The sequence below is a fragment of the Prenolepis imparis genome, unplaced genomic scaffold (genome assembly GCF_030444845.1).
Source record: "Prenolepis imparis isolate NDT839.2.m4 unplaced genomic scaffold, iyPreImpa1.0 SCAF_4, whole genome shotgun sequence".
In the NCBI taxonomy this organism is placed as follows: Eukaryota; Metazoa; Arthropoda; class Insecta; order Hymenoptera; family Formicidae; genus Prenolepis; species Prenolepis imparis.
Genome location: NW_028141162.1, coordinates 20,015,997 through 20,041,346, shown reverse-complemented (window position 1 = coordinate 20,041,346; position 25,350 = coordinate 20,015,997). Strand labels below are relative to the sequence as shown.

At 42.6% G+C, this 25,350-nt stretch overlaps 2 protein-coding genes across 2 annotated transcripts; both read right to left on the bottom strand.

The window, feature by feature from the left end:
* Positions 1 to 13,787: 13,787 nt before the first annotated feature.
* LOC145935604 (uncharacterized) lies at positions 13,788 to 14,375 on the bottom strand. Its single transcript, XM_083037093.1, has one exon. It carries the CDS (start codon positions 14,373 to 14,375, stop codon positions 13,788 to 13,790), a length of 588 nt encoding a protein of 195 aa, XP_082893219.1.
* A 2,025-nt stretch (positions 14,376 to 16,400) lies between these two features.
* On the bottom strand, positions 16,401 to 24,043 carry LOC145935603 (uncharacterized). The gene is made up of 3 exons (XM_083037092.1): positions 23,290 to 24,043; positions 21,231 to 21,414; positions 16,401 to 17,376 (listed from the first exon to the last, which is right to left on the bottom strand). The coding sequence occupies exons 1-3, from the start codon at positions 24,041 to 24,043 to the stop codon at positions 16,401 to 16,403; spliced, it is 1,914 nt and encodes a 637-aa protein (XP_082893218.1).
* Positions 24,044 to 25,350: the final 1,307 nt, after the last annotated feature.

Genomic DNA, 25,350 nt, shown 5'->3' with positions numbered 1-25,350 from the left:
TATAAGGAGAGTTCTAACCCATGGGGCTCCGAGGGGTGCGCGGGGCTTGGGGTTCTCCGGAGCAAGGGGGTCTGACGTCACGCGGGTGGGGGGGATCTCGGTGGCGAGGGGGATGACGTCACGCGGGGCGGGGGCGCTTATCGCTGTATGGGAGACGCTTATCGCGTTTTGTTTTTCGCGGGTATAAACAAAACAGCGTATTGTATTACGCGCCGATGTTCGGCAGCTCATAAACAGATATTACTATGATTTTATCTGAGGGGATGGGGATCTTGGGTGCCGCGCTTATCGCGACGAACGCGTCAGGACACGTGTTTTTCGCGGTAAAAGACCGTGTTGCATTACGCGCTGATATTCGGCAGCCTTTGCGGTACCTTCCCCCTCCCCCTAAGCGGGATTCTTTCTCATTGTTTAGGGAGCGCCGATGTCCGGCCGCTTGAATTTTTATAAACAAAAATGAGCGCCAATGTCCGGCCGCTTTGTGTCAAAAGCGATAACGCGATAAAAGGGGAGATTACCTTTCCGAGATGTAATTAAGAAGAATTAGCGCCGAGAGATGTCCGGCCGCTTAAATTTTTTATAAATAGATAGCGCCCGATTTTATTACTGTGATATTCCTTTGTGGAATTTTGAGAGGGATGGGGCTGAAGCTTATGGAGAGTGGGTCCGTTTCCGCGTCAAAAAGTCTTCAGCATTCATATAGTAAAGAACTAAGTGTCCTGTGGGAATTGCAAGTGTTAAAAAAATGAATATTGAAGAAGATGTAATTGTCATCGAAAATGGAGAAGAGGCCTTTGAGAATAATGAGGCCATTGAGGAAGATAAAGACATGTATATAGATGTCGAAGAAGTGGACAATGAAGAAGTTATGAACATAGAAGAAGAATCATCCGATGATGATGATGATAATATAAGAATTTTAGAAGACTCCGATTATGATAGTGAGTGTAGTGCGGACCTTACTGAACAAAAACAAGTGCGGGTTCTAACGAGCTGATATCCACGATATTGATGAACTACAAAAAATGTGTTGCATTTCTTTTTATTATGAAGTTAATAACGACAAATTTTGCACAGCATGTTTTTTGCGAGTCAATGACTTATTTTCACGTGCTCGTGCTGTGCGGAAACACGATACTGAAAGATACATTTTACTTTTGGGAGATAGATGCTGCGAATGTCGATTATCAGTGTCTCAAATAGTATCGTGCAGTCTGTGCCCTATTTGCAGACAATAAACTTTGGGAGATTGTGTTGGGACACTTAAGTGAGAATTTTGATAGACTATAAACATGAAGTTTTTTATAGAATATAAACATCTCAGAGATAATGATGATGATGATGATGTGATAAAACCGCGGCGCACTATCAAACCTTGTGAGGAATCGAAGAACATTCCAGTGACTTCGATTGTGCAATTTTTAAGAAATCGGGGACTCGGTCTGCGAAAACCTCACACGGTGAAAGTGCGAAATTTTCTGAGAGCTCGTGAATGTTAAAAAGAGCTGAGTTGTATTCGAAATATGATCATAGATGCTTCTTTTCCCATGTGCATAAACATTCTTCAGCAACATGTTATGAACACCAGCTACATTATGCACTTGGAAGTATGCATGAATCAAATAAATGGGGGAGTGAAGCCAATGAAAATTGTTGGCCTAAATCATCACCTCATTCACCACCACCGCCATCCGAAGCTGAGGAGGAGGACGTGCATGAGGTTCGCAGCATGGAATTAGTGAGTATTTTTAAAATTTTAAAAATTGAGTTAAAATATAATAAAAATTTTTTCTGTTATGCAGGAGTCCTGCATTCACCGCCTCGCAGCAGTCCCACGGCCGTCGCTCTGCCACCCTCACCATCGTTGGCACAGCCGCCTAGCCGCCTCGCAGCGAACATCACCTCGCATCCACCCGCCGTTTAGCCGCCACCTCCGCCACCGACAAATTTTATATATTATAATATTCATTTATATATATTCTTATCTTTATATTCATTTATATTTTTTAAAATTTTATATCCATTTTATATTATAATTTTATATCCATTTTCTATTCACATTTATATATTCACATTTATATACATTTATATACATTCATATATTTATATTTTTTTTTAAATTCACACACACACACACACACGTAAATACACATTTATTCATAATTAAAAATTAGTATTATTAAAGAAAATGTTTTTATTTTAAAATTCCTCTTCTTTTCCTTTGCAAACCTCTCTCGCATTATCTCGCGCTCTCCTTCGCGAACATCTCTCTCGCATGCGTCTCTCGCGCTATCCCTTTCTCGCGTGCACCTCTCGCGCTATCTCTGGCGGTCCTTAGCATCGCGTTCCCCATCTCTCGCTCTCTCATAAACGCCTCGCGCTATCTTTCTCTTTCATGTTTCTCGCCGCGACATCTCTCTTGCGGTCCCTAGTCTCTCTTCTAAGCGCTATCTCTCGCGATTCCTAGCCTCGCAGTCCCTACCCTCTCGGTCCCTAGCCTCGCGATCCCTAGCCTCTCGGTTCCTAGCCTCTCGGTTCCTAGCCTCTCAGTCCCTAGCCTCTCGGTCTCTAGCATCGCGTTCCCCCCTTCCCCGCATGACGTCATCCACCGCAAGGACCAAACAACTATTGGGAGCTATACGTATAAGAGCTAGGGAATTGTTTACGGGTGGGAGAGAGTGCGGATGGGAAATGCGTGCAAAGAAATTATATCATGATTTAGATTTAAAAACTCTTTTTATTCTTCTTTTACATATTTTTTTCTTACATATTATGAACTAAAAACTAAAGCTGCCAGCTCACAATCGACGAGTTGATGTTTATTGAAGGCGTCGCTAGCGCGTATTACATTTGATATTTCTTTATTATCCGTTACAGTGAACGCGATATTTGAAAATTGTGTAAACTTGATATCGACTGTCCCGATAATTTTAACCAATACATCAAAAGTTACATCGATGCATGGATCGAGATCGAACATACGGTGTAACGTCGATTCGATCATCATCATGCGTACATTTGAAGATTCAAGACTTATTAGCTTGGTGTCGTTAATCGTATGAAACTCACTGTTAGTGGTCCAACGCTTATAAAACTATGGACATCTTTAGAGTTGTTCCGAAGAAAATTTTGAATATTGTGACGTTGCTCGTAGAGTCCCTTCCATGTTTCGAGAGATAGTATCAGTTCCTTTCCTCGATGATCTCCTATAACGATCTCCACGTAACTCGGTGGACACACGTTGATACCAATTTCGAGAAATTTGAATTCGGTAGTTGTCAATGCGTATCGTCGCGCTAGTATACGAACCGCACGACGCTCCAACAAAATGCTGTAAATAAAATTAGTTTAAAAATAATATAATTTGTAAAAAATATAAAGACAAAAATAGAAAAATAGAAAAAGTTAAACTTACTTGTCGCATTTGTTCTCAAACGAGGGAGTTTCATAACAATTCGGTATGTAATTATTCACATGTCTGCCGGAGCCACTGCTTCTTTCGGTGGAGTACATTTTTTCTACGTTATTAAAGTGAAACCACCAGTACGAACGGTTAATGCGACACTGATCGTATAAAGAAATTAATCGAGTGCTGTACATGACGCTTATTTTTAAAAGTAGTGGGGTAAATGTGGTGGGAGATTAATGCGCTATGAAATTTAGGAGAAGGGGAAACGGCGCTCGAATAAAAAGAATTCTTAGAAACGATTCGTGAGGAAAGGATTGGGGAAGGGGAATAAGAGATAAAACATATTAATGTTTAAATATTTTATTTTTTCAAATCTTGCAATTCTTTCTGGCGTTGCGACCACCAGTTAAATATTTTGAATACATTTTGTAATGCGCAATTCTTAACATGTTTTCCACATCGCATAGTGTTTTTAACATCTAGATTATTTAGAGACTCGATATCGTAATCAGCATCTAAGGTCTCAATAATGAAACCGTTTCCCGAATCACCCAATATATCGGCTAACCATTCTCGCTTTTCAAGTCCTTTTACATATACGAGAAAGGATTCTTCTTCTTCTTCTTCTTCTTCTTCTTCTTCTTCTTCTTCTTCTTCTTCTTCATGTAGCCCACCAACGATAGCTGTTGTAATCAAACGCTGAGCCATGCTATATGGAACGTTTTCATCTTCCCATTGTAATCCATGATGATTTTGAGTCAACCATGAGGCTTGGCGTCTCTCAGATTTTATGAGCACACCCCATGGTACAGGACATGCGAAAAAATAATGTGATAAAATAAATCCTCTTCTCAGGATTGCCGCTTCCTTTACAATGAATCGTTTATTGAGGATAAACCCCTATAGATCCACAAACGTTGGTACGGACATGACGAGATCTCTCTCTCCGATGTATCAGTTAAAAAAGAAGAATGACAACCATCTCATAACACTTTGATTTATATTCTGCTATGCTTCCTCCTCTCTAAATTGTTGGTGCATTTAGGTGATTTTGCGCACAACGTTGGTCAACGGGTTGTACTGGATCACACGATCATGTATGATGAGACAGTACGCAGAGGTATTCATCGGCACGTTTTCCTTACACTCAAATTCCAATCTCATATTCACGGTTGCGCTCTTGATCGATTCGTTTTGTCGAGAACAATCGATGATTACGAATGGGCCGTTACGTAGAAACATTGAGACGGTGAGACTCGGCTCGAGATACTCGTATCCGTAATAGTTTTTGCAGAAACGCGCGTACATGTCGTACAGAATCGACCATCTGTTTTTATCGAAGTCCAGATTCATGTCGTCGTACGGATAACATTCCGAGTTCAGATAGAGTTTCACGTTGGTCAATTTGCAATCGTCGAATCGACTCATATCCTCAGACATGACATTCTTCCGGCCTGCCTGCAGAGCAAAGATAACGTATCGTGGTTTCTCCAGCTGAGTCGCGGTTTTAATGGCCCACGAATGCTTGGTTGTACGCTGCAATAGCGGAAACTCGTACAGATCTCACGAGCGAAAACCTATGCTGCTTTCCAGAGCGTGCAGCATAGACAGCTTCTTAATCTCGCTCAACAACACATGTGGCATTCGCCATTGTATCTTGAATATGTTGATCACAGGCTCCAGCGTCGAATCTCCAACCAGACAATTGTCGTTGCGCGATCGTATTAAGATCAACTCATGACGAGTGTTAATCGCCACTCGTCTGTAATCCTCGCAAAATCCCAATAACATGTAGAGCGGTACGCAAAAATTGAAGTTTCCATTCACAGTAGTCGGATCACTCCAGCTGGCGTTTCTCATAATCACGCTTCTATCGGATGATATCGTTACATAATTTTTGAGTATACTTGTTATTCCCACGTTTCTGTTGCGATCAATCTCCACGCCATCGAGTTCATATCGAATCTCATCAAACATGAATGCGACGCAATTATTTCCCAGTATCACAGCAGATCCTTCAGCTGGTCTATTTATCTTTAATTCTCCTTCGATGTATAGAAAACTGTCAAACGGCAACGTATACAGATCCTGTTGTTGTATGGGTATTCTTATCTCATCACTGTGTCCGAATGTTGTGTTAGCAAACGGGTTGTACGTGTGAGTCTCGATTTTGACTCTTCCCCGATGTTGAGAATGTCGGTCATTGTTCAGATATTTTGCACCGCGAATCCCAAAGATTGTAAAAACGCAACGTTTGATGCGTTCAGTTTCTTTTTCTTGGCGCAACCGGATGATTGGATATTAGCGAATGTTGACGTTGTTGTTGTTGTCGCTGGCTCCGTAAAGATTGTGTTATCTCTCGTGTCTTTCGATCCGTTCAACACGAGCATCTCATACGCCGCACACGTACGTTATCGCTGTCGTCGTCGTACGTGCAATCTAATGGTGATTTCTTCTCCTCGAAAATCAAGCAATCGTCCGTCCTGGTCGACAACGCGTAAGGTTAAATCCGTAATGCTCTGCGCGATGATCGGCAAGTAAATGATCTGCGCCGGCGTTTCCGATATCTTATATCCTGGTGGTACCCTTGGTGAAAATTCAAGTATCGTATGAACAAGTTTACTTTGCTGTACGCGCCCGCGGTCACGTTACACTCTACGCGAATAATATTTATGTTGATAATGTTAATCGGCATGTCCGACTCGTACCATTTTCGCGGCTGCAGTATACGGTTCGAGAATCCCAGCAATGCTCCAATGTTGTTGGGATTGCTAAAGTTTATTCTGTAGGCGCATTTGATCTCGCTCCTCATCGTATTATAATTAGCGCGGAGCACTATCGGGTATTCTCCATTTTCAAAGTCACCATTGTCAATGTATTTTTTATCGTCATCATGAACAGCGTGTCGCGGACGTCTCCGTGAAATTGCATGTTTCAAAAACTTTGTATCGCTTACAGCTCGTGCGAGCCCTCAGGAATCATAATTGCCGCGTTATCTTTACCAAAGTAAAATTTATTATTCGAGGAATTCACGTTCGATATCGTGTGATAAGTCTCAAAATCCGCTAGACCGAGTTCGTATTCATCGTCGCTCAAATCTATTGGCGGGAAAGTAGTTTGCCGCGAAGACGCTACTCTTTCCAGTCAGCGTGAATGTCATAGACATATCGGCAAAACTGTTTAACGAATACTGAGTTAAATAATGCAATGTCCGTCTTTAAATTCGTGTGTATCGACCGTTCGGAGAAACTGCAAACACAATTGTCCGCAGATGCTCTGATCATAAGTTTGAACAGGTGTGTGATTGTACTGTATCTTTGTCACGTTCCGCCCGAAATATTGCACCAATTCATTCGGTGGTCGAAGATTGCCGAAACTGTCGAAATATATAACGCGATTCCCCCTCTTTGCGTACGCCACCCAATGAGTACTGGATCCTTTAGCGTTATCCAAATTTATGATGCTGCTCTCGTTTTGATATATAGCACCGATCGGTAGCGAATCACACATGAAAACCTCTAAAGTATGGAATGCTCATACGTTTTGCCAGTTGCAGCAATTGTATATTAGTAGTTTCGCCCTTTGGCATTTTTAGCGTCTCTTTGACGTTTTTTTTCCTCCTTGAAACTCCTCGTCCACGTTTGTACAGAGCGAGATACAGTCCGTGACCTTCCATGGCGCGATTGTGACATCACTTGCAACTGACGTTGCGAGGCTTTTCCGTCGTTCACCATCTTTGCTACGCCAGCCGCTCCACCAATCATGGATCCAAGCGCGCCCAACATTGGTAGAATTGGCAATACGCCACCGCGTTTCGCTACCGGAGGAATCCGTTTCTTCGTCGTCTTTTTCTTCGTCTTCGTCATTTTCAGCCCATACCGAGCTTCGTCTTGGTTTTCATCGCTGCTCAGACAGCTGTGGCGGCGGCTCTTTCACCGAGAGTCGAATCTCTCGCAATGATGCGAGTTCGCGCTTTGTCGGCGAGTACCTTATCCGCCACGTATCTCTCGGTGAGATCGTTGCTCCGAGAGTACGCAATATCGTGTTCACGGCACGCCGTGTCCAATGGGTTGATACCTCGATCGCCTCTGGCTAATCGCTTCTGTAGCCGCGTGCCCGGACCACAAAACTGATAGCCGGGGATATGGAATTCGATTGGAAGTGCGTTTATCACGTGATTTAATAGTCCTCTAACTATTTTTTTCGTTGACATTCGCTGCAATCCTTTATCATCGGCGCTGGACCGTCAATGTGCGTTCGCTACCACGGTCGATTGTAATGTTCGAAACAGCGGCGACAGGCCTGAATCTCTGGATCCGCCTTTATGTGTTCCGGAAGCTTGTCCCACACGTAGTGGATGTGATTTTCACATTGCAGTAAAACTGCTTTTGGCACAAATTGCAGCTGTTAGGCGCTTAAACCGTAAATATCGGAAGCACTTGTTAGCAGAACAAGCATTTTTTCGTTACTGAGCGATTCGTGATTCCGCGCAGCTATAAATAGACAGGCGTTCGATTCAATTGGGGAGTGGGAAAATGAGATTTGTGCGACAACCTTTGACGATACGCGTGACGAATTGCGACGACAGATTACGCTCGGTGGGAGACAACGCGGAGATGCGCAGACACGGTACGATGTTGCCGACTACTATACGCGCGATCGTATGCGGCCCCTCGAATTACGGTAAAACTAACGTCTTGATTAGTTTGATAGAAAACCCGCATGGCGTTTGCTTCGAAAACGTGTACGTGTACTCAAAGTCACTGCAACAGCCGAAATATCGGTATCTAGAGAATTTGTTGACGTCGATCGACGAAATCGGCTACTTTACATTTCTCCAATAACAGTGACGTCATTCCACCGAGCGAGGCATGTTCAAACTCGATTTTCATCTTTGATGACGTGGCGTGTGACAAGCAAGATACGATAAGAGATTACTTTTCAATGGGACGCCACTCGAACGTTGATTGCTTCTATCTCTGTCAGACGTACGCGAGAATACCAAAACATTTTATACGCGACAACGTGAACTTACTGATCTTGTTTAAACAGGACGGTACCAACTTGAAACACGTGTACAACGATCATGTGAATACCGACATGTCGTACGAAGATTTCAGTAAATTATGTCGTATTTGTTGGCAACGAAAGTATAAATTCCTAGTGATAGACAAGGACAGCTCGCTTACAAACGGGCGATAACAGAAAAGGATTTAACGAGTTTGCGATACCGCAAAACGATTAGTCGCTGCCGATATTCTGTCGAGAAGAGTGAAACGCGAACACTCTGCAGACATGGCTGATAACGATAACATTCGCGAGCGTGAAAAGATTGCGAAGGAAATTGTGAAAACGAGCGAATCGATCCGTAAGAAACATCGTGCTTTAAAGACTGGTAAGATCGATGACGATATCGCCATCAAGACTCACTTTAAACCTATTATCGAACCGCTACAAAAGATTGTCGACAACGCGAGCTTGATCGCAGTGAAAAATGAACCTGAGAGTAATGCTGACGTGAAAATTAAAACGTTACCCGCTGCTAAGCGGTACGAGGAGGAGGAAGAAGATGCGACACTGAAAAAGAAAAAACGGCCAAACACAAATCGCTCATCGACACCACGTACATCGGACAGATTTTTACTGGATGAATCACCGATAAGCTCTACACCGTCCACCTCTACACAGTCCAAGACAACGAAAATCGTACCATTTACAATACCCGAAACACTCGCAAACGAAAATGTTTTCGAAACCACAAGCAATTCACTCGAGACATCCGTTCGAAACACGTTACAAACGCTGGAAGGTCAAGAAATGTTGCGAGAGCACTTCGGTCCACTGGGACAAAAATACATGGGCGCTCTCCTCGGTGGCGACGAAAAAAACGAGATCGATCACGTACGAGGGCAGTTCGATAAGTCAGTGACTTTTACAAGATATGGCACTCAAATCGCAATCTAATTTTATTTCTGATATTTACCATCTTATTTAAGTATACACACCAAGTTTCAAGTAGATCTGTCAAATAGAAATTTTTTGACAGCGTTCTAAAGCGGATAAGTTTGTGTTTTTTGCTAAAATGGAAAGAAGGGAATTTCGTGTGCTAATAAAACATTACTTTTTGCGTGGAAAACCATTAAGGAAACTGAAGAAAAGCTAAAAAAGTATTATGGGGACTCTGCTCCGTCGCATGGAATGGTTCACAAGTGGTTCACTGAATTTCGTTGTGGTTTTTGGTCGATTGTGAGCAAGCGCGGCACCCATATGGCCGACAGCTTCTTCATGCCCAAATGTTTATGCAAGATATTAAAAACACGTTCGTTTGAGATGTTTACCATCTTGGCTATCTCGCGTATCTTCACTCGACGGTCGTCCAATACAATATCAGGGATTTTATTGACTGTTTCTTCAGTTGTGACCTCATTCGGACGTCCCGGGCGCTCAGCATCATTCGTGCTTGTACGACCACAACGAAATTCAGTGAACCACTTGTGAATCATTCCATGCGACGGAGCAGAGTCCCCATAATACTTTTTTAGCTTTTCTTCAGTTTCCTTAATGGTTTTTCCACGCAAAAAGTAATGTTTTATTAGCACACGAAATTCACTTTTTTCCATTTTAGCAAAAAACACAAACTTATCCGCTTTAGAACGCTGTCAAAAAATTTCTATTTGACAGATCTACTTGAAACTTGGTGTGTATACTTAAATAAGATGATAAATATCAGAAATAAAATTAGATTGCGATTTGAGTGCCATATCTTGTAAAAGTCACTGACTTATCGAACTGCCCTCGTATATGGTGTCTATTTCGACAAGGATGAAATGTTGCTCGGTAACAAACGATTCGACATGGATAAATATGATTCTATAATTATAGACAAAGTAAAGTACATTGGTACACCTGGATTATACGAGCTAGTCTTCAAGAGGATTCCCGATGACGTTATTTACACGGAAGACGATATGCAAAAATACAAGAGCATATTATTGGTGACGAACGCGCATAAACGCAAATATGATGCGCAAGGTTAATTACGGAGCAACAGGGGATACAAATACAAACAAATAATCGCACCGTTGATGTCGATTGAAAAGAAAAAATCTGGAAAGGGTGTATTCATGCCTCAAGCGATGACTCTAACCGACAATAAAACCGATTACGTGCACTGGGACGACCCCAACGAGCTAGTGGATCGGCTACGATTGCTCGATGCTTCACGCCGAGCTGGCCACAACGCTCACGACAACGAGATCCTGTCGATCATCGAGGAACTTCGCGAAGTCAGCATTATTATAAATTAAACGGGGTCTCGGCAAAACTAATCAGTCGATCGGCATCATTCGCATCGAAAAATGCCTATCAACAAATTTGGATTATTCGAACGGAGAAATGATGCAACCGGCACAAGCGATCATTGGGATAGATTGGTGAGAAGTTGAGACGTGCGCGGAAACGCTCTGTGTCGTGTCGCTACAGACTATGACGCGAGATCACGCAAGATTCGTCGTGTAGCGCAACCTGAAGCTGACACTGATGCTGTCAACAAACTGTATGTGGAATCCTGCGTTAAAAGATTGATGAATCAACAGAAAGAATCAGATGAGAAGCTGACTTCGTTCGAGAAGGACGTGCGAGCAATACAGACTGTGATAAACGAACTTCAACGCGCGGCTAACGCTAACTCGGAAACAGATATCAAACTGTATTGAGCGACAGTGAACGGGTCAGAAACGACTGCGAACGGCTCAGAAACATCTATCAAACAGATATAAAACAGCTAGAAGGGATTATCGACTGGTTACGAACAGCTATCGAACGCCTATAAACAGTTATCGAACGACTATCAAACTACAATGAGTGGCAGTGGTAGTGAACGGTCCAGAAACGGTTGTGAACGGCCTAGCAACAGTTGCGAACGAGACTATCAACAACTCAAGCAGGGCTGCGAACGAGGCTATGAACAAGTCATTAACGGCTACATGCAAGGCTACAAACAACTCAGGAACGGCTGCGAACGGGTCAGGAACGGTTACAAACGGGTCAGAAACGGCTACGAACGGGTTAGAAACGACTGTGAACAAGACAACGAACGAATCAAGAACGATTTTCGAATGGGTCAAGAACGGAAGTAAACAACGCAAGAATGGCTCAAGAACGGCTACGAACGGCTCAAGAACGGCTCAAAAACGGGTCAAGAACGGTTACGAACGGCTCAGGAACGGGTCAAGAACGGCTACGAACGGCTCAAGAACGGGTCAAGAACGGCTACGAACGGCTCAAGAACGGCTACGAACGGCTCAGGAACGGGTCAAGAACGGCTACAAACGGGTCAAGAACGGCTACGAACGGCTCAGTAACGGAAATGAGCGATAAAACAAACAGCAACAAACGACGATCGGGAAAAACCGACGAAGCGATGAAACAACATAGTTTGGAGAGACGGCAGTTGGTGAACGAACTGCACGCGCAGGCGAGAAAAAATTTTACCCGAAGACATGTTATAGTGCGAGGATATGATGATCTGTGGCGAGCCGACATCGTCGAGATGCGTCCGTACTCTCGTTTCAACAAAGGTTATCACTACATACTCACCGTCATCGATGTGTTGAGTAAGTACGCGTGGGCCGTACCACTCAAGAGTAAAGGCGGAAGCGAGACGGCTGACGCTATCGCCGAAATAATTCGAGATAGCAAGAGATGCCCGAAAAACATGCAAACTGATATGGGGAAGGAATTTTACAACGCTGACGTGCAACGGCTTATACGGAAACATGACATCAATCATTATTCTACATATTCGGTAATGAAGGCATCGATTGTCGAGCGATTCAATCGTACGCTGAAGAACGACATGTGGAAGATGTTTACGCTGAATGGAACTTACAAGTGGATCGACGCGTTGCCGCGACTCGTATCGGATTACAACGCGCGCAAGCACCGAACAATCGGCATGCGACCCGCCGACGTCACCCCCGCGATCGCTGATAAACTTTTAAAAATGATATATAGTAACATAAAGATGACGAAATTCAAAGTGACTCAGTACGAGTTAGCAAGTACAAGAAACTTTTCGAGAAGGGTTACACGCCAAATTAGATGACGGAGGTGTTTAAAATTATCAAAGTGCAGCGTACAAATCCCGTAAGCTATCTACTCGAGGACTATTGCAAAACATCTGTCGCTGGAGCGTTTTACGAGTATGAGTTGCATCGCGCGAATTATCCGGATGTGTATCTTGTGGAGAAAGTACTGCGCAGGAGGGGTCACGAGGTTTACGTGAAATGGCTATGTTCGCGCAATACCGGGTTTCGATTTCGACGAGATCGTCACGCACGGGCGAGATAGAAAATGCCGGGATACACTCAGAGTTGAGCGCGAAGACGGTGGGTTGCGCGAATCCGAAGATCCGCTTAATGGATCGATGAAGGAAGAGAATGAGCACGGACGTATCACTTTTGAAAAAAAAACGTTTATTTTTTGTAAGATGCCCAAGTAGACGCGAGCGGCGATCTGGATCGGTCGATGTAGCGTAGATCGTCCTTTTTGTCCATCCCGTAAAAGTACATTAATTGATTGAGCGATCGTTTCGATTGCTGATCTCGCACGATTGTGGTCGCGTCGCGAAAATAACGCGCTCGACGAGACGGTATGTATGTACGAGAGTCACTTGTGCCGCACCGATCACGACGTGGTCGCTCGAGACAGAAGAATGCACCGGTCACTTGCAAGCATCCGATGATTCGCGAGAACGAAAACGACACTTTACAGGATTGCTCCAATGAATCAAACAATTGAGATGAATCCACGGCCACATGCCGATGGATCCAGTGAATCTCACACTTCGAGCGTCGCGGTAAGAGTGCCCCGTTTCGTTGCCGCGTGATGGAATTCGGAAGAATCCCGCTCTTTTGGAAATCACGCGGAACGTGGTATGATTCTCGTGTTTTGTTTTTATATATAAGTTCATTACTTGATCGCGAACACGTGCCGGCGTCGCGATACTCGGAGCTCCGGCTCATGAGAGAGCGCGATGCGTCTTGCGGCGCGTGATAGCGACTCGCTCCCGGGCCTAACATACCTGCCCGAAATGCGATGTTCGGTAAATCGAGAATATTCGAAATCTCGTTTGAATTTCGAACAGACTGGGATTTGACAATTCACACAATTCTTGGATACATAAGGACATTGTGATTTACTTCATATAGACTGTATTTATTTTAAGAAAAATATAATGTGTACAACATATAAAGTATTTGAAATATAAAAATATATGAAATACAAAATCTTTATTAATACATCTTTTCCTTTAATCGTTACAATATATAAAATATATAACATTATATCACACACATACACACACACACACATTATATTATATTATATTATATAAGGGTATCTGGTAATGTCCCCATGGTAATGTGTCGGTCGAATCAGGTATAATATACCGCTTATCGTCGTACGGACTTAGAGCAATTTTTGTCTCGCGGACGGTATACACTCCGTGCATTTTCGATCTAATACATGACTGCTGACGTGTCATTTCAATCTCGTCATTCAGGCACCGCGTATAATCGTCGAATGTTATACTACGCGCTACGACGTTACTTTTGACACCTTTTGCTTTTTTAGTGTCCTTTTTGCCGTCCACCCTCACCGCGTACATTTTTGCTCTAAGCCCGACGAATTCGGTCATTATCGTGCTGTTGTTCTCATCCTTCATCAAGTCTGACACCTTTTTGTTTGCATGCGCTATACCGTACGCGTTGTCAATTGGATAATCGCTCGTATCGAATCTAGCGATATCGCGTTTCATGTTCTCGTACACATCGTCGCACTCGATGTGATATATTAAACTGTCGGTGTCGGTGTATATTATCCGGCATCTTTCACGATAGAGCGGTGACATGTACTCGTAGTGAAATTCATACAGACACACTTTCGATATGTCGAGTATACACATACCAACATATTGGTTTGTTAAATTTTACTTCTAGTTTACGTAATTCAACGGCGATTAGGTTTTCCGCAAAGACGCTCCTACTATGGAAATTTGGTTTCGCGATCATCGCCTCTACACCGTATCGTCCGTCCCACTTTGTCAATAATTTTACATCCACATGATTTCGAACGTTTTCCATAGTTACGCCGAATACCGCGTTGTTCATCAATTTGTACAAATTTTTCTCGAAATCATTTTTCGCTTGTGTTCTAAATTTTGTATTGAGTTCGATGTAATTGCGGAGCCATGCGGATTGAGTAAATTGTAATACGCGATGTATCTTTACGATACGAAGACCGTGACGTGTGCACTGCTGCAGGTTGCGGTAGTGTATGACGTAACGCTTCTTGTCATATAGCGTTGCGAGAAGCTTATCTTCCCGCTTGCCGGGCGGCTTGTCGCGTGTCGGACAGAACGGTAGGTCAATGTGTGTGTTGTGTTTACTTTGCGGGTACTCCAGATCGACCTCGAGAATATAACCTGTAAGCGAATCCGGAGCGATCGCGCTAACGTCAAAGTTTGAAATGTCTTCGACCCATTGAAAATCGGCATAAGGTAATGATTGACACATTGCCCATCCGTACAAATTATTTACATCGAAATACATAAGGTACGACGATGGTTTCGATGAGTCGTATGATTGCATGTACTTGTTATTAGCATACGCGTATCTGTTGGAACATTGATTTAGACCGCCGCGTATACCCCGTTCGATAAACATAACCATGTGGATATCGGTAAGCAATTCAAACGTAATATTTGTATGTTTTAACATGGCGTCCCATGTATACCCAGGAAGAGTATAATAATACGCAGGGTCGAGTCCATAACTCGCGATGCAAGTGTCGCGAAAGTTTTCAAAAATATCTGCTAATAACAAGACATCAGTTTTTAAATACAGATCGCTATATTCGCCTAGAGTTCGAAGGGAGAATCTAATCCAGACGTTCTCGGCGTGCGCGTAATCGCTCTCGGATACTGTATCACCGGTCAAGGAACTATAAAATGATTCGCGCGGCGGTAAACGCGTGTCCTGCAGCCTGTCTACGCAGTCAATGTACTCGTACGGAAAGACACCTTTTCGCGTCAATAATTCGAAATTGTGAGCGGATAATGCGGAAAAATTGAAACATAAAATTTTTAACTTATCCTTCTCGAGGAAGGATGCCAGTTTGTCAAGACTAGTACTGAGAAATTTGTATGAATCGATGAATCGTAATTTTATACAAGCTTTCCGATCTTTGTCGTCGTCGGTACTATTGACAGTCTTTGTAAATAAAATGTATTTTTCTTTTGTTATTGGAAGCACATATACGCGTTCTTCGTATGCGGTAGCTATTTCTTTTATGATAAAATGTGCATCGTAACCGGATAGATTGTGGAAAACTATAGGAATGACATAAGAGCTTTGTAATTTAGATTGCAGTTTGAGTGTGCGGGACTCCTGTGTCGCCCAGTTAGATGACAATGATACTCGATTATCGTCCGGCGCAAACGGTTTTTCGCAAATGTGACATTGCGTGGCGCTATGAAATTTTTCCCATTCATCTTGCGTTAATTTTGTCATGGGGACATTATCAGACAAAATACCCTTTACGCGATACGCTAATTCCTCGAGTTTGTTGGCGAACCACGCGACACAATCGGCGCCGCGATAAGATCGGTATGCGGATAATGTTTCATCGTATGAGCATTGCACGTAGTACCCGACGCTAAATACCTCGTGATGTTGATCGTATGACACGTGTTCCGATGTCTTCCTCAGCACACACTCCAAGTCGACGTACACTACAAACGGAAGTCGCTTCTTTCTGTTGTAGTTGCCGAAGCCGAGCCATTTATCCATATCTTGGTAATCTGATGACGCAGTCGTTCATTTCTCGACAGTCCACAATGTGAGCCTCCAACTTTTCGCTCAAATTAAAGTAGTGCAAGCATCTGTGAAAGAAAAAAATTACAATTTTATTTACAATTATTTTATATAATTTACAATAAATATACATACCGATCGCAGATATATTTCTTGTGGTCATGTTTGCTCAGTTGCGAGCTTACGAAGCGAGACAGATTTTTTATGTATGCGAAATGCCCAACGTTGTCGTCGTCCTCCTCCTCCACGTACAGCAAATTCACATGTTTTTCTCTTTTCTGATCGGCGAGTCGTATCGGAAGAATTGATGGTTCCTTCTTCCTCTCGATACCGTAGACGTTGATTGAGATGTTGTTTATATGTTCAAACTTTTTTATTTGATTCAACGTCATCGGAAACTCAATGTTTTGTAAATTTAACACCGTCGTATAGTGCGGATATGACGATGTTCTCTCAGTATATTTTTCAGCTGGATGCAGAGCGGCCACTGACCACGCGAAACACGCATTGTCCATTGATAGCACATTAATTACCGCTCTCTTCGCCATAATTTCTCGCGGTAATTTAATATGGCATCCCGCGCGCATAAGATTGCACTTGTTGACGTTGTTGACGTTGACCGTAAGATCGAGGATTCGTGACAATGCCCATCCGCTATCACGTTCCTGAAACTCTTCGAGAGACGTCAATGTGGTTTCGATGACGTGCCGCCCATACCACTCGCGTAAATCGGACGTGCGAAAGAGTTTATAATTTTTCGTGTTAATACTTTTGTTAGCCCGCTTATCACCTGTCACAAACTCACCGTTGAACACAGTATTTACTTTTACACAGTTGTGTATTTTTATAACGTCTTGCACTTGCTCGAGTACTACACTACTAGCATCTTCCAAAAATTGTCGCGGTTCGATATAGTCTGCGTTAATCACCGCACCGGTCAGTATACGATTTTTAAACGCTGTTTCGATCTCTCGCCAAACGAGTCTTCCCGCGTTATTTTCATCACTGTAATTACCACCACTAGGTATAAATTGTCTCCTCAATCGAGTTTTTGCATCCTCGAGTCGCGCGATTCTAGCAACCAAAGATTGTCTATATCCGATCGAGAGTCGTGGACGCTTGACACGGCTGTTTTCTTCGAGCAGTTTGATAAATTCCTCGCAGCGCAGCGCCCATTCAAAATACTCGCCCAAAGTGGCGACTTGATGAGACCGCTCCAACAGGTCGCGTTCAGTCTGCTCGATGTTTTCCATGTTTTTTTTTTCCTACTTTTTAAATCACGTTGCAGTCTTCTATGGAGCACTTGCAACAAGTAATCGCTTTTCGACCGACGTATCTGTGTGCTTTCAAATCACGTACTATGGTTTGACGTGACAGCAGTCCTCATTATATTTAATCTAATCCTTTCTTCCTCTCTTCATGTTTAACGTATGATCGATTGTTTAATTACATCTCGGAAAGGTGATCTCCCCTTTTATCGCGTTATCGCTTTTGACACAAAGCGGCCGGACATCGGCGCTCCCTAAACAATGAGAAGGAATCCCGCTTAGGGGGAGGGGGAAGGTACCGCAAAGGCTGCCGAATATCGGCGCGTAATGCAACACGGTCTTTTACCGCGAAAAACACGTGTCCTGACGCGTTCGTCGCGATAAGCGCGGCACCCAAGATTCCCATCCCCTCAGATAAAATCATAGTAATATCTGTTTATGAGCTGCCGGACATCGGCGCGTAATACAATACGCTGTTTTGTTTATACCCGCGAAAAACAAAACGCGATAAGCGTCTCCCACACAGCGATAAGCGTCTCCGCCCCGCGTGACGTCATTCCCCTCGCCAAGGAGATCCCCCCCGCGTATCGTCAGACCCCCACGCCCCGGAAAACCCCCCCGCCCCGCGCCCCCCTCGGACCCTCATGGGTTAGAACTCTCCTTATATCACTACTGTCTTCTCTGTTAATAAAAATTCAACAGTACATCCCAGAGGAATTCCAAAGAACAACTCGATCTCTTTCAGAATTTAAAAAATTTAAGACTACTGAATATCATTTTCTTTTATTGTATATTGGACCAATTATTTTTAAAAAAATTTTACCGGAAGATATATATAAACATTTTATGATTCTTCACGCTGCTATACGGATTTTGTCGGGAAAAGACACAGCACTAAAATACTGTACGCATGCCCGAAACTTATTGAAAAAATTTGTACATCTCACAGCAAAATTTTATGGAAAGGAATTTTTAATTGGCAACATCCACAATCTACTGCACATTGCGGATGATGTATCATTCATGCAATGTCCTCTATCTGACATTACTTCATTTCCGTTCGAAAATGCATTAGGAAAAATGAAAAAATTATTACGTAATGGCAATAAACCTTTATCGCAAATATGCCGTCATTACAATAGAATATCTGAATGGTATTCATCAAGCACAACCAAATGTATCAACCATATATACATTATCCTTATCAGGACCTGATTAAATAATTGTATCAAATTTCGAATAGAAAAAGGCAACATGTCCTGATCGGAGCCCGCTTATGTGACCTTATAAAATTTTGCATTTTAATTTTGCGTTTTTTATATTCTCCGACGAGGCATATATACTTTATCCTTATCAAGACCTGATTAAATAATTGTATCAAATTTCGAATAGAAAAAGGCAACATGTCCTGATCGGAGCCCGCTTATGTGACCTTATAAAATTTTGCATTTTAATTTTGCGTTTTTTATATTCTCCGACGAGGCATATATACTTTATCCTTATCAGGACCTGATTAAATAATTGTATCAAATTTCGAATAGAAAAAGGCAACATGTCCTAATCGGAACCCGCTTATGTAACCTTATAAAATTTTGCATTTTAATTTTGCGTTTTTATATATTTTCCGACGAGGCATATATACTTTATCCTTATCAGGACCTGATTAAATCATTGTATCAAATTTCGAATATAAAAAGGCAACATGTCCTGATCGGAGCCCGCTTATGTAACCTTATAAAATTTTGCATTTTAATTTTGCGTTTTTTATATTTTTCGACGAGGCATATATACATTATCCTTATCAGGATCTGATTAAATAATTCTACTAAATTTCGGATAGAAAAAGGCAACATGTCCTGGTCGAGGCCCGCTTATAAAATTTTTTATATTTTCTGACGAGGCATATATACAGAGTCCTCATTATGACCTGATCAGATTACATGATTAAACTTTGCTTTCAGCTTTGCTATGATTACTCGATTGGGTAATAATAAGAACCTAATCGGTTAGCCTTAGTAAGGCATGCTTTAAAAATGCCCGGCCAGGTCCTTATGACATATCGGGCCACTTTCTAGTCGGGTAACTATCGTTCTTTATACGACATGATATAATTTAAATAATAAATATACGATTAAATTCATCAAGTTATTCATGTATGAATATACAGTATAAAGAACGATAGCCAGTCTTTCGGATAATGTATATAGAACAATATAGATGCGCTCGACGACAGAAAACGATATAATCTAAATAATAAATATACGATTAAAATCATCAAACTATTTATGTATGAATATGCCATATAAAAAAAGATAGCCAGCCTTTCGGATAATGTATATAGAACAATATAGATGCACTAGACGACAGAAAACGATATAATCTAAATAATAAATATACGATTAAATTCATCAAACTATTTATATATGAATATGCCGTATAAAGAACGATAGCCAGCCTTTCGGATAAGGTATATAGAACAATATAGATGCTTTAGACGACAGAAAACGATATAGTCTAAATAATAAATATACGATTAAATTGATCAAGTTATTCATGTATAAATATGAGGGCAGTTTGATAAGTCAGTGACTTTTACAAGATATGGCACTCAAATCGCAATCTAATTTTATTTCTGATATTTTCCATCTTATTTAAGTATACACACCAAGTTTCAAGCAGATCTGTCAAATAGAAATTTTTTGACTGCGTTCTAAAGGATAAGTTTGTGTTTTTTGCTAAAATGGAAAAAAGTGAATTTCGTGTGCTAATAAAACATTACTTTTTGCGTGGAAAAACCATTAAGGAAACTGAAGAAAAGCTAAAAAAGTATTATGGGGACTCTGCTCCGTCGCATGGAATGGTTCACAAGTGGTTCACTGAATTTCTTCGCCGTTGATGTACCGTAGGTAAGCTATCTGACAACGGTAACAGTGGAGTTGAGGGTCGCGAGTTACCGACAGTCGATGGAAGTTACACACCGAGCAAATTATTCCGGTCGGTAAGTTACCGATTACGAGTAATGTTTAGCAATGTTCAACCATTCGTTTCGAGCAGTACCGCGTAAGCGCATATGGCAGTCTACGCAAAGGGCGGAATTTGTTTCTTTATTAATAAACCCGACTGATATTTGGCAGTAAGAGGTTCCTTGTTCAATAGGCTCTTCTTCCTCTTCGGGAAGAGGCAAGATGTGCGGGGCGATAAGGTACCGAGGCCTTATTGGGCACATGGGTGAATTATTTAAATAAATGGAATTAAATAAATGAATAAAACGTTCACGTTATTTTATTCGGAATTCTAGAGTATTCATTGAGTGTGCTACGTTAGCTTAGTTTGCAAAAGAGAAATCGTCGAGACCCCATTTTTTTTATCAAGGGTCTAAGGGTCAGTTTTATGACCCTAGGCAAAAACAGAGTTTCACTTTTATGGCCCTTGGAAAACTGAGTTTTCCAAGAGTCTTTACGAATATTCTAGAGACCACGTGTAAAGTTATATTTCATAATTCGTAGAAAATATTGATTTAAAACATGTTTAAACAATAATTATACACGCACGTATGTGTTTGAAATTATTTCGATAATTTGGCTATTCGTGACGGCAAATAGTCTTATCCTTTAGTTCTAGAATCTTAACGTTGAGTTTTATTATTTATTCCAATTGTTTATAATAATTGAGACTTACCTTAGTCGATCTCTAGGGGGTGGACAGTGGTTCCCCAATGCTCTGGAGTAGGCGCGTCGTAGTGGATGTGCAGGATGTCCGCCCTGATTTGCAAGTACCGGGTGCGACGAGGATCGTTGTCCGGGATGTCGTGTCTCGGAATACGAGGGTTCTCGATTTCGATTGGAGTCAATTGCGCTGGCCACTTCCTCAGTTTAACGTCTTTATTATTAACAGCGAACGGCGCGGTTCAAATAGTTTATCGTATTCTGAGTCGTTATGATAGTAGGTGCCGATAAGATTTGAATATTCACTTGATGGTGCCGAATAGTAGAGTCGCGCGGTTAAACGGCGAAGTTGGTTTTTCCTGCCTGCACGGCGTGTCTTAGGCATAATGATTTATAATATAAAACATTCTGAATATTGCGTCACTTTTACAATAAGTCGACGTGCGGCGGTGCTCACTATCGGTTATTGTTCCAGTGCGTAACTACGAGCGGCTCGTCCTCTCAAAGTAGTCACAACAGAATTCAGAAATTATAAGAAAAGTGAAATCGTGCGGCAGCGACGAGCGGTTCGTCCTCTCTAAGTCGCAGCTTGGATTCCACTAAGAAAATTATTCATATAATAGATTTTCATTTCACGTGCAGATTGGAAGAACTCGTTTTAGGAATATTTTAGAAATACTAAAATCGTAATATTAGAATAGTAATAATAATAGAGCAAAATATTATATTAGAAATTGGAATTGGAATTGTTTAAAATAAATGTGGAGAATTATTATAAATGAAACACACACTTTTATTCTAAATTAACACTACACGATACAAAGATTAACTAAAGTTAAAGTTTTAATGCTAGAGTTACGACTTATAATATTAGAGTTAGAATGTTAGAATTGAATTAGATTTAAAATTAGGAGAGCGTTCTAGGTATGACTGCTCTAGTTGAATTCGCGATGTGATCTGTCGGATTTTGGGACCGCTCTGAGGCCCTTCGTTTTCGGCGGCTTGGGCGCTGCGGCGGCCCGAGAGTGGGAGACGCTCGGTGTGGCGGGGGCGTTTCCCCGTAGTAGGAAGTTCCTAGACGTTACGCAGCGCCTCTCTTAGTCACTAGGCTGAGTTAGGCATCATGGCCGGCACTGGCGCGATATGGCCTTACATTTACCGGTGAGGTGTCAGCGCGCATATTTATTTCATGTTCTACAGTGGCGGTGCACGTCAGCGGTTCTCCTTCTAAGTGAAACGTGTCGTAATATTCCTCGCAGATCCTTAGGAGTGCCTGTCGTTCTTCCGTATTTAAATGATCGGTTCGTAATAATTGTCAAATGCGCTCTTTTCGTGGTGCGAAAAATTTTGTTTGTTTGTTATCTTTTATTGCATGTATCCCGGCTGCGGTGTCTTGTTCTATTTTTTCGATTGAGACCGTCGGCGTTTGTATCTCGACTTCCTTGTCCGTCGTGTTCATTATGCTGACGGGGCACGTGAAGTCCATTGGCTCTACTAGTCCGTTGCCGATATATATGCCAGGTGCGGTTTCTTCCGCTTGAACTATTCCTATGCGATTTGTATGGGTCACGGCTCTAATAATAGTCTCGCAGCGCGGTTTCAATGTTATTCTGTCGGGGAGTTGCAGAAATTTTAGTGCGACCTTCCCTATTTGGAGCCGTGCCCTCTTGAAATCGCAAATAGCTGAGTGTTTGTGTAGGAAGTCAAATCCTATGATGCCGTCGTTTTCGATAGGCATGTCATCTCTTACTACGTAGAAGGAGTGTTTGATATTGTGATCGTCTATTTTAATTGCGGCGTGCGTCTTTCCTATTGTGTGTATCTTGTGTCCGGTTACTCCGGTGAGTGCGATTTTGTCATCGTAAATTAGTGTGTCATCGTCCAATTCCTTTAATTTTATTAATGAAATAGTCGATCCCGAATCGCACATCATATTTATTTTTTCGCTTTTTGCTTCACGTAGGGTAGAGTTACTATCGGCACTTTCGGCTTATTTTGTGTGTGTGATGTATTTTTTATGTGTGCGACGCGGTAGTCTAATGCTTTTAACGGCGCTCTCTTTCTATCTTTACTCTCTTCTTCGCCACTACTGTTGGCGGAGTCGGTGCTCCGTTTTCGCTGACGGTGCGAATCGTATCGTTCACGTGTGTTCTCGGCGCGTGGTTTTCGGTCGTCTTCCCGATTTTTGTCCTCGCGGTCTTTCGGTCGTCCGTTCAATTTCCAGCATTCGTTGCGGCTGTGTCCGGATTTTTTGCAATGGTTGCAATATTTATTTATCGTGTTGATTCGCGAAAATTTTTCGGGCTTCGGGAGCGCGTGTCTATTGCTACTGCGGCAGTCGCGTCCGTAATGACCGTTTTTTCCACATTTATAACATTGCGTGCTCGAGATTCGAGGTTGTCGCGAGTAACTCAACTCGGTTTTTGGTTTGTCTTGAAACCTGTTGGGCTTGATAAGTTTTTCTTCCGCACATGCGCCGGTTATTGCCTCCTGCAGTGAAGTATATCGCTGCGCTCGAATGAGCATCTGGAGGTCGTCGCGTAACCCGATTTGAAAATTAATTAGCGCTTGCTCTTTAATTGTTTGTTGAATCGCGCGTTTAAACGTGGGGGAGTGGTCCTTTCCCTCAACCATTGAGTCGTACAATTTCATCGCTAATAAGTCGACGCGTTGACCGAACGTGTGTACTGTTTCGCTCGTTTCTTGTTTTAGCGAATTGAATTCGATTTGCAGATGCGTTGTACTCTGTTTCGTTTGATAGCAGTCTTCTAATTGTTGCTTGAGTTCCTCGTATGTGTGGACATTGCGCATTTCAAAATCTTGCATGGCTTTCCCATCTAACTTTGTATATAATATCGTTTGGATTAAGGATTCTTCGTCCGCGGGATTTATGTTTTGCTTGGCGTATGTGCAAGCGTTTAAAATTTCTGAAGTTTAGCTCGTGAGGTTCCGTCGAATTCTGGGATCATTGTCCGTGTTTCTTTTAACGTTAAATAGTGTGAGGTGATGCTACGCCGGCTCCTGACATCATTTTCGGTTCTTCCGTATGTAAACGTCGCGTTGTGATCGTCGTTATACGTTTCGCGGTGATCCGGGTGTCGGGTGTTCTCGGGTCTGTATCCGATTCGCTTTCGTCTCACTTCTGTATTCGCGGGGCGATCGTGCATTTGTGCGCGTATAGTTTCTATTTCGTCCCTCATTTCCCGAAATCCTTGTACAAGTTCGATGAGTAACTCGTTGTTTGGGTCGGGGATCTGCGTAACACGCGGCGGCGTGTTATTGTGTCATTGGGCGCGTAAGTGTTCGATTTCCCTGTCGACATTTTCAGGGGGGCCAGTTTGTGTCGTCGGGTTTCGTCTCATCTCGTCTCCACTGTTCGCACCAAGGATGCTACCATCGACCGATACGGGGGAATAATTTCTCCTAACCGAAATTCGGTCGCTGGACGCGCGATTCGCGGTTCGTCTTTTGTCGCTATTATTATGCATATTTTCCGCGATCGGTTTGGGTGTGCTATCGCCCGGGTAAACTCTATCTAAATTTGCGCGTACGTTATCGCGAATATCGCGGGCCGCTTCTTCGGCCACCTGTACGGGCGTTACGGAGCCGAATCTCAACGCGAGTCGTGCCGGTCCGCTCAAAAATCTTTTCTTAAATGTAACGCGTTTCTTTGGTTGCTCCGACATTAGGCAGGTGCGCTCTTATTTCTAGTCGCCACAAAATAGGTTGGTTCCCCTTTCAGTTTTACAAAATTTCTTTTTCGCACTTACAGTAGGAGTATCGCTCGCATGTTTTCTCGCTTGGCTGCTGAAGTTGCGGTCCTTGGCTCGACGGTTGATCCGGCGTTTTCTAGACGCTCGGGCCCGTCGGTCGTTGCTCGGCAGTGGTGCGTTGTCCGCGGAGTTGTCCGAGGTCGTTCCTCGGCGGCTCCAATTTCCGCGGCGATGCTCGTCAGGGTGTGAATGTAGTTCGGTATGAATATACCCGGTGCTTTGCGTTTATTTTTCTTCTGGCTTCTGGGGTGCCTATTTCCTTGCACTTTTGTGTTGCTGCAGGTTTTCCACAGGATGGTCCTCCGGCAATCCCACCGCTGCCACTAATTTTATGTTGTGCCTCTGGTGGGGAGACACAGG

Excerpts from the sequence above, each read along its gene's own strand:
- LOC145935604 (XM_083037093.1), bottom strand. The coding sequence starts at position 14,375 with ATGTGTATACTCGACATATCGAAAGTGTGTCTGTATGAATTTCACTAC.
- LOC145935603 (XM_083037092.1), bottom strand. The coding sequence starts at position 24,043 with ATGCAAGATTTTGAAATGCGCAATGTCCACACATACGAGGAACTCAAG. Across the intron at positions 21,415-23,289 it reads CAGTAGTGGCGAAGAAGAGA|TGGCCAGCGCAATTGACTCC; the intron begins GTAAAGATAGAA and ends AAACTGAGGAAG. Across the intron at positions 17,377-21,230 it reads CCCCCTAGAGATCGACTAAG|ACAATCTTTGGTTGCTAGAA; the intron begins GTAAGTCTCAAT and ends GATCGGATATAG.